Here is a 9,268-nt window from a genome sequence, read left to right as displayed (position 1 = left end):
GAAGTGCTCATGCCCGAAACGTCGATTCTCCTGTTCCTTGTATGCTGCCTGACCTGCTGCGCTTTTCCAGCAACACATTTTCAGCTCTGATCTCCAGCATCTGCAGACCTCACTTTCTTCTATTATAAGAAATGGAATGCATATCAACTACAAAGGAAACAATGTAAAATTCAAAGGATAAAGATTTCCAATATAGAATAGTTAAGCGCAATTCATTTAACTTGCAAATGTAATATACTCAGAATCCTAAATGTACTGTCTGATTAAAACTAATTGCACTAAATATTCTACATAATCTAAACCCAAGTTGAACCGCATTTCTCTTTAGTTTTCAACTGTCCAGACTTTGAGTTTGGTACGAGTGACAGAAGTTTATGCTCTACAAAAGGTTGGTATGTTCTTTGCATCTAGCACTGGGTAGATTTTGTGACTTCCATTCTGATATGCTTTAAAGCATTTGTGCAAGGATGAATGGAGGGCCATTTAATATTTATGTTCTCACATTAATTCCATGTTTTTCAGGCAGCTGCGCTGGTAGAGGAAGAGACTAGACGTTATCGACCTACAAAAAACTATCTGAGCTATTTGCCTACACCTGACTATTCAGCATTTGAAGTGAGTCTTTATTGCACGTATTCACTTGATATTTGAGCATTGTGATACCAACATTGCATTTTCTAATAAGGTAAAAAGCTGTCAGAGAATGTTGTGCAGATGTTAACGTGCACAAAAATAAGAGTGCAAGAATGCGAACTGCAAGCTGTTGGCAATGTTTGGTATTTTATCCAAGTGGCTATTTATTGTTTGTGAATGCTGCAAACTACATTTAAAATGAGGAATGCACTTTCTCTGGTCAGTCCTACTGTACAAACACATTTGTTCAAGTGTTAACCTGCTTAAGTCAGAACTGACCTGAGACTTTCTTTTGGGCAGTATGAATGTGTGCAGTGCATTTACCAATTGACCCATTTTAAGATTCCTTTCTCCATCATCTAGGGAGGCAGTGAAGTAAAATATAATTGCAAGCACAGCAGTTTGAAATATAGTCTTATAATCTCAGTTGTTACCTGGGGTGAAGTTAGGCTATTATAGGAGTTGCGATGCTGTTCTAACCTGGAGATGTGGGAGACAATTCTAGTAACTATGTGGGTGAAAATGTCTAATGGTGAGGTTAAGGTCCATGCAATCTATAATACATGTTTCCATCTTTGTTTGAATTCATTTATCCTTTGAAGGTGTGAGCAAAAGGAAATCAAACAGTTAGGATGTTTACTGGTCAGTTTTTCCTTTTGTATTTTTCCCAAATGAAAGGACATACACTCTGGTCCAGGAGTGGGCTGGTGGATTTGTCCCAAGTGTCATTGATTATCACCAAAGCCACAGTTTTGATTTTCCTTCTGCGTTGGAGGTCTCTGAGGAGGACATGCCTTTTTCCAAACTACATCAGATGGGGAGAAGGAGAGAATCACCCACTGTTGCTTAGCCTTTTCTCTGGAGCCTTTTCTCAGAAAAGTTGCTGACTCCAATACCTTCCTAATAGTGCAGGTTTCCCAGTTAGATATGTCATGCAGGGCCTGGAAGGGCTGGTAAGTATTCAGCTGCTCCAACCCGTTTGTCTCAACAACTGACCACGGACTCTAGGAACTTCAAAACCTGCACCTTCAAAGAAGAAAGACTGCGCTGATGTGAAATTTCTATACCCAAAAGGGACTTGCTGATTGAAATATAAGAAGTTGAAGTACAATCGGTAGCAGTCTATGGCAAAATAAGTCATCCTTGAGCAGGAGTACCACAGGGAACTGTTTAGTTTTGACTGTAACAGAACTCACTAAAATGCAAATAATAGATTGGACCAAAGCAGTTACATGAGTATTTGAAAAGATCAGATCATTGCAACATTATGATTTCCCTTCACCTTCCATCAACTAATGTACGTGAACTGAAAGAGATCAAGATCAGGCTTTAAACAAACAAATAATAATACTAATCTAGATACAAATTTCTGATAAGTTCTTCTCCTTTTAATATCACAACTATCTTTTATTTGCCGTACTATTAACCTCGTTCCAGAACTTGTCTAGCTCCCTTTTGACTTTTCGCCATATTCATTGCTTGAGCTGGCAACTTCTTCCAAATGTTAATGACCTTCTATGAAATGAAAACCACCTGTCATCTAATCTAGTTTGTGCTTGCATAATTCACACACGCTTTCCCTTATTCTCCTTAACTAATTTCTCCACATGAAGATGGTCGCGATGCCTCCTGTTGGAGAGGGCGAGGCACATCTAACGGTTTCCTTTGGAAATGTAATTTGATCATACCCATGCTGTAGAGTAAAGTAAATTCTGCAGAATGTGTAGTTTGGTCCAGGCAGTCAGGCAACAAATTGGATGTTGCAATTGTTTTTATTGATAAAATAGTATTTATTCATAAAGATATTGCAAATATGTACAAAGGTCCTAAAACAGTTGTGTGCAGTCTTTCCAAAGAAAAAAAAACAACTACACATTAAACTTTGACAATTTTCACAGCTACCTGTATGTTGTAAAAACAGGCATTTTCTTCTCATGCAGGAAACCATTTACATTCATTTTGAGGCATTTAGGAGTCTGACAACTGAACAGACCCTCATTATATTTTGGAAGAAAGACTTTAGACGGTGGTCTTTCCTTACTACTTTGGTGGCAGTTGCCCTGCGTCCCTCAGCCATTACTCTTGGACCTTTGAATGTGCCAGTCTGCAACACTTGGTCAGGTTCACCTATTTATGCTGGAAGACCAACAAATTTCGGGCAGACCAAAGAGCATCTTTCACTGAATTGTTGGTCCTCCTGGTATAGTAATTGTTTATCTTGGTATGTGTCTTGGGAATGAACTTTTGAGCACAGACTCCTGCATTATGGAGCTGCTTGGGCTGAATCTGAACAAAAAGTACTGCTTCTTTCTCCAGCCTTCCTTTGCAAAGGTATGTTCTAGAAAGAGATGTTTGACTGGGTCTCCTCCAGTACAGCGCTTTGAGTGCAGCTCATGATGGTGCATGGATTACATGAAGGATCTGATGGGCAGATCTCACCATCTGCCACACTACCCCTTGATTCTCATTGGCTAGGTTTGGTGTTGAGGCATTTGGCCAAATGGCTTTGACAGTCTCCTCAGGGAACCACCTAAAAGGATCAAGCCTCCCTTTCCTCGCATGGGCTCCAGCACATTACGTGCTGACCACTGCCTGATGGATGTGCTCAAAGGTGTTTTCCTTTGTAAGTTTTTCTACAAGGGTCAGATGATACAGAATAGTCTAAGTGTTCAGAGCATTCCATGGTAATGAGGCCAGATCCATTCCGTGCAACACTAGGTAGAACCTCAGTACATTGTGATACTTGTTGTCTGGGTGCCAAGGGTGTACACACAGCTTGTTGCAGCTACACAGTGGCTATCAAGATGCAGGCAGCATTGAGTACCTTAAACTCACCCACCCACCCATCCATCCAGAGCTTTGTACATTGTATCCCTGCGGACACAGTCCATCTTTGACCTCCAGATGAAGTGGAAGATGGCTTGGGTGACTGCAAAGGCACAAGCTTGGGCAATAGATCAAACCTGAACCACGTGCACCAATACTGTCAAGTACCTCCCACCAGATTACCAGATTTTTACCCTGCAGTGGAGAGGGAGCAGTATTCCCGTAAGCCCAATTTCTGCCTCATCTTTGTGATACGCTTTTGTGCACACCCTGGTCCATCTGAACCATATTCCCAGCATCTTCAGGTAATCTGCCATGGTGAAGTAAGGGATAAAGATTCAGTTGGCCCAGTTCCCAAAGTTGTGTTGTAATCCCAGCTGGTGGTAGTGTTGGAATCCAGAGGAAAACCTGACTTGATAGATTGCAATGTTCACTTTTGAGATTTGGTTACTATGGTAGTCAGTAGCAGAAGGCCTCTAATGTTTTAATTTGTCTTTCAATTAAGAAGTGAATGTTCAGAAGGGGAAAATAGAGACTAAGTTTGTGGGAACGCAAGAGCTGACTGTATAAATTTTTGTCGGTATGTAAAATGGAAAAGATGGTGAAAACTAATGCAGGTTCCTTAAAGTCAGAAACTGAGGAATTTATAATAGAGAACAAAGAAATGGCTGATGAGCTCAATTCATACTTGACTTCTGTCTCCTTATAGGAGGACAAATAATGTACCAGAAATTATGATAGTGAAGTTGTTATAATGAGAGAAAGAAACTGAAGCACATCTGTATTAGTTGAAAAATATTTTTGGAGAAATTGATGGGGCTGAGGGCTGATAAATCCCCAGAGCCTGATTATTTAAATTCCAGAGTACATAAGGAAGTGGCCTTCAAAATAATGGATGCCTAGGAGGATATCTTCCAAGATTCTTTAGACTTTGGAACAGTTCCTACAGATTGGAGGGTAGCAAATGTAACACCACTATTTAAAAAAGGGAAGTAGAGAGAAAACCCAGAGTTATAGGCAAGTGAGTCTGACATCTCTATGACTCTATGGAGAAGATGCTAGAGATGATTATCAAGAACAATTAGAGAGCAGTGGGAGTATCAGCACAGCATGGAGGTACAAAAGGGAAATCGTGCTTGACAAATCGATTGAAATTCTTCGAGATGTAACTAGAAGAAGTGATCAGGGAGCCAGTGGTTGTTGAAAGTCTTCTGAAACTCCAAATAAATCACATAGTCCCACACAAGTGATTAATATGTGAAATAAAGTGTATGGGTTTTGAGGTAACATATTGAGATGGATAGAAAATTGGTTGGCTGACAGGAAACAAAGAGTGGACATAAAGGAGTCTTTTTCTGAATAGCAAGCAGTGATGAGTAGGGTAGCTTGGAGAATCAGTACTTAGCTATCCACAATGTATGTTTCTGATTTTAGATGGGGGAATCTAAATATAATCTCTCAATTTTCAGATGAAGCCCACTCTTCTAGAGTTCTTTGTGTCAAGGATGATACAGAGGTGTTGCAGTGTGGTTTGGACAGGTTGAGTGAGTGAGCAAATGCATCGTAGATGATGCAGTCTAATGTGGAGAGATGTGAGATTGTCCACTTTGATAGCAAAAGTAGGAAGGCAGATTATAGTTTCAATGGCTGTGAATTGAGAGAGGGGAATACTCAACGTGACCAGGATATCCTCCTGCACCAGTTGGTGAAAGTAAGCGTGTAGATGCAGCAGGCAGTAATGAAGGTAAACTGTATTTTGGCCTTGATAGCGAGAAGGTTAAAGTATACGAACAAGGATGTCTTGTTTGAAAGTATACAAGGCATTCACGAGGTCATACCTGGAATGTTGTGTACAATTTTGGTCTCCTTATCTGAGAAAGACTGTTTTATTGTAGAGGCAGTCCAGCAAAGGTTTACCATATTGATTCCTAGGATGGTAGGACTAACATATGTGGAGAGATTGAATCTGTTAAGATTGTATTCACTGAACTTCAGAACAATGGGAGTGGAGTGTGTGTTTGAGTCTCTTGGAAACCAATAAAATTCTAACAGTACAGTCATTTATATGTAGAAAGGATGTTCCTGAAGGTGGGGGAGTCCAGAACTGGTGGTCATAATTTAAAAATAAGGGGTAAATCTTTCAAGACAGATGAGAAATTCTAGAGACTGGTGAACCTGTGGCAGTCACTACCACAGAAAGTGGCTTAAGTCAAAGCATTGTGTTTTCAAGTAGGAGTTTTCAATGATCAGCCATGAGGTGGAAAAGTCGACGTTTCACCCTTCCTCAGGATTGGGGGTGGGTGCAGGGGGAGCTGCGGATAAACAGGGTGGCTGTGGCAGGATGGTGAAGTGGGGATAGGTTAAGACAGGCAGAGAGTACGATCTGGTTGGTCAATGGGCGGAATGAATCTGGTAGGTGGCTGGGAAGAGTGGAAGGGAGAGGGAGGGGCTGGGAAGAGAGTCGGGGGATGGCGATGACGGTTATTTGAAATTGGAGAATTCCCTTCCTATTGGTTTAAGGTGAGAAGGGAAAGATGAAAAATGGACCTAAGGGGCAACTTTTTCATGCAGAGGGCGGTGTGTTATGGAATGAGCTGCCAGAGGAAGTGGTAGAGACTAGTACAATTACAACATATTAAAAGGCATCTGGATGGGTGTATGAATAGGGGGAAGGGTTTAGAGAGACCTGGGCCAAGTGCTGGCAAATAGGACTAGATTAGGTTAGGATATCTGATTGGCATGGATGAGTTGGACCGAAGGGTCTGTTTCTGTGCTGTACATCTGTGACTGTATCATATAGTATGAACTGAACGCCTGGTTTTATGGACTCTGACCTGTCCTTCTTTCCCTGATCTTAAAGATTGCCTTTATTGTGAGCACGTCCACCAGGTGGAGCAAGAAGCATGCACTGGCAGGAACACAGTACTGCGGTGAAACGTGACTGCCCAGCAATGGGGTGGCGGCAGCAACTGTCTGTCACAAAGATGGCAGTACCAATATAATCACATAGCACAATCCTGACAACACAGGAACGGGCACTTTGGCCCACAATATTCTGCCGAACATGACACCAAATTAAACTCATCTCTCCTGAATACCCATGGTCCATATCTCTCCATTTCTTGCAAATTCACATGTTTATCTAGAAGTGCCTTAAATGCCTCTAATGTATCTGTCTCCATCACTCCCCCGGCGGTGTGTTCCACACTCTTACCACTCTGAGTAAAAAGAACATATTTCATACCTCTTTTGAACTTGCCCCCCTCACCTTAAATGCATACCCCCTGTGATTACCTTCTGAATGGCCAGTTTCTTTCCCATGCTAGATTGTCTGAACATGAGGAACCAGGCTGGAGTATGAGGTGAAAAAGCCAGAGCATTGATTGTCACTTTTAAAAGCCAGCTATCATGAAAGAAAGGTGGGGCAGCCTATGTACAATGATGCTGGCAGTGGCATCATTGGGTACAGTGATGTCACCTATGCAAAATATTCCTCAGGCCAGTTATGGCCAATAAGCATTACCAGCCAAGTCTGCATTTGCCAGCTGCTAATCTGGCATTTGGGTTAGTTACTCCACATCATGAGAATTCAACTTAAAAAATATTTCATCAACTATTTAACCATGTAGTTTGTCTTGTCTTAAGTCACATGATTTCTTGGAAATGCTATGACTCACTGCTTTAAAAAAAAAGCTATCTTCTGACCCTTGAAAAGTCACCTTCCCAGAACTGAAGAGCAAAAAGCCATCGCCTCTACTTTAGAACTCATGTTTCGTATACTTTCATCATAGCAGATATTACAGTATGGCTGAGGATGTTACAATGACAATGGGAAGATGATCCACACTCATTTAGTTTAAAGATCCACTGAAATCTGAGATCCACCAGTTCTGACTGTAGTTGTCCTTGACTGGTAAAACAAAAGGCCTGGACTCTAATTAGAGGGTTAACTACTGATTTGAGCCTCTGATGTTTTCCTCAGAAAATGCTTTATATTTAAAAGTGCTTTGATTTGTTTCGTAGCCTGAAGCATGTTGGATCCTGAGACTGCTTGCCTCTCAGCTTGCCTGGATGTAGAAAGTGAGGACTGGAGATGCTGGAGATCAGAATCGAGAGTGTGGCGCTGGAAAAGCATAGCAGGTCAGGCAGCATCCGACGAGCAGGAGAACTGCAGATGCTGGAGGTCAGATCAATTCCTGATGAAGGGCTTATGCTCCAAAAGTCGATTCTCCACCTCCTCGGATGCTGCCTGACCTGTACTTTTCCAGCAGCATAACCTCGGCTCAGCTTGCCTGGAGCCTGATTCTGCTGCTTGTTTGAAACTTACGGGTCCTGAGGCCTCAAGTTGTGGGTACTAATAGTTAGAAGTTTCAGAGCCCAACAGACCACAGCAACTTAAGGCCTAAGGCTTGACAATGGAAGATGCTCTGGCTTATTGGTGTAACGATGCAAGAACAATCTTCAATATCTCCTGTAAAGGTGCATCGATGCAGAAGGGCTGAAAACTCCTTACAAGCGATCACTCCTGTCTTAGAGATCAAGTAATCTGTATGTGATCTTGATATGTAAGAACTGTTGACTAGGGCACAATAGGTAACACGCTGCTCCTCTTCACACAAAGTCCATGGAATCATTTTTATTCACCTTGCCGGCTGGTAGGCTCCAATTTAATTGATATCTGAAAGGTAGCACCTCCAGTGGTGCAGCATTCCTTCATTTCTGTCCTGGAATGCGAGTTTAATTTTTTTGTGCCCGGTTTCTGAAGTACGGCAGCAGAATTTGTATCTTTTTCCCCCTCGTCCGACATTAAAGTAGGACCTAGAATGTATTCTCTTGTTGTGCCAGCTCTATATTAAATGTCGTCCACCAGGTACAGGAGCAGTTTTCCACCTAAATCGAATTTTCTTTCTTTTAAATGGTGATAGAACAGTTAGGATCATCTTCTTCTTCTTCTGTAAATGGCAGGGCAATTCTACTCTCAAAATAACAAATGAAAATGTAAGATCCATTGGAAATATGGTGGGCTAAACATCACCAGACATAAGCACACTGGTGTTGACGTCTTCAAAGAATGATCATTAGCAACAGAGTATAGCCATTTTATTAATGTGTAGATTTTCTTTCTCCCCCTCCCCCAAAGACTTTAAGAAGTACTTTTATTTAACTTAACATGTATATCATAAGATGACTGCAGATGGTCCTGCAGTAGTACTGTGCTTAACTGTCACAGTGCGGTATGGTGTGATCTGATGAATTGAAACAATGCTGTCCCTTAATACCAATATTGAAGCACACATCATTGCAATAGAACTTGCCACCTGTTGTTTTCATTGCGCAAGTGAAAATGCAGTTCCAGCTGAGGAGGGTAACTTTTTCCTTGAGGGTTGTTCCGGTCGCAGAGAATTGAGGCCACAATTAAATAGTTTACTGCTGAAGACTGAGATGCATTGAATAACCAGAGTGGTCTGCCTAACTGTGCTGCCGAAAAACTATGGTCTCAGCACCAGCAGACATGCTCAGCTAGTTGGAGGTGAGAATTCATAGTGAGGTGGATGGCAGAGTTACTGGTTGTTGAAGAGTTTTTTTTATATAGGTTAAGAAGTTGGTTTCTGGTGATTAATCTTTTGATGATTGGGCAATTTGAGCTAGTCAACACACTATATAAAAGCTGTTAATGTTTGAGACATTTGACTGATCCATTTACTTTTCATGTTGAAGATGCATGAGGATGTTATTCTCCCATTCATGCAGATGTAGAAAATATAATCCTACAAACAATGTTGAACTTTTTGCTTTTGAAAGAACTTCT

The 9,268-nt window shown here is 41.4% G+C and overlaps 1 protein-coding gene across 1 annotated transcript in view; it reads left to right on the top strand.

Moving 5' to 3' along the window:
• bcas2 (BCAS2 pre-mRNA processing factor) overlaps window positions 1-9,268 on the top strand; it is a 42,472-nt gene that overhangs the window by 6,694 nt on the left and 26,510 nt on the right. Inside the window, exon 2 of the mRNA XM_043716999.1 lies at window positions 523-615. Within this exon, the coding sequence (XP_043572934.1) occupies window positions 523-615 (93 nt within the window). The remainder of the gene's footprint in view (window positions 1-522; window positions 616-9,268) is intronic.

This window comes from Chiloscyllium plagiosum, chromosome 26 (genome assembly GCF_004010195.1).
Source record: "Chiloscyllium plagiosum isolate BGI_BamShark_2017 chromosome 26, ASM401019v2, whole genome shotgun sequence".
In the NCBI taxonomy this organism is placed as follows: domain Eukaryota; kingdom Metazoa; phylum Chordata; class Chondrichthyes; order Orectolobiformes; family Hemiscylliidae; genus Chiloscyllium; species Chiloscyllium plagiosum.
Note: the sequence above shows the minus strand (reverse complement) of the source record. Positions and strands in the feature narration are given on the sequence as shown.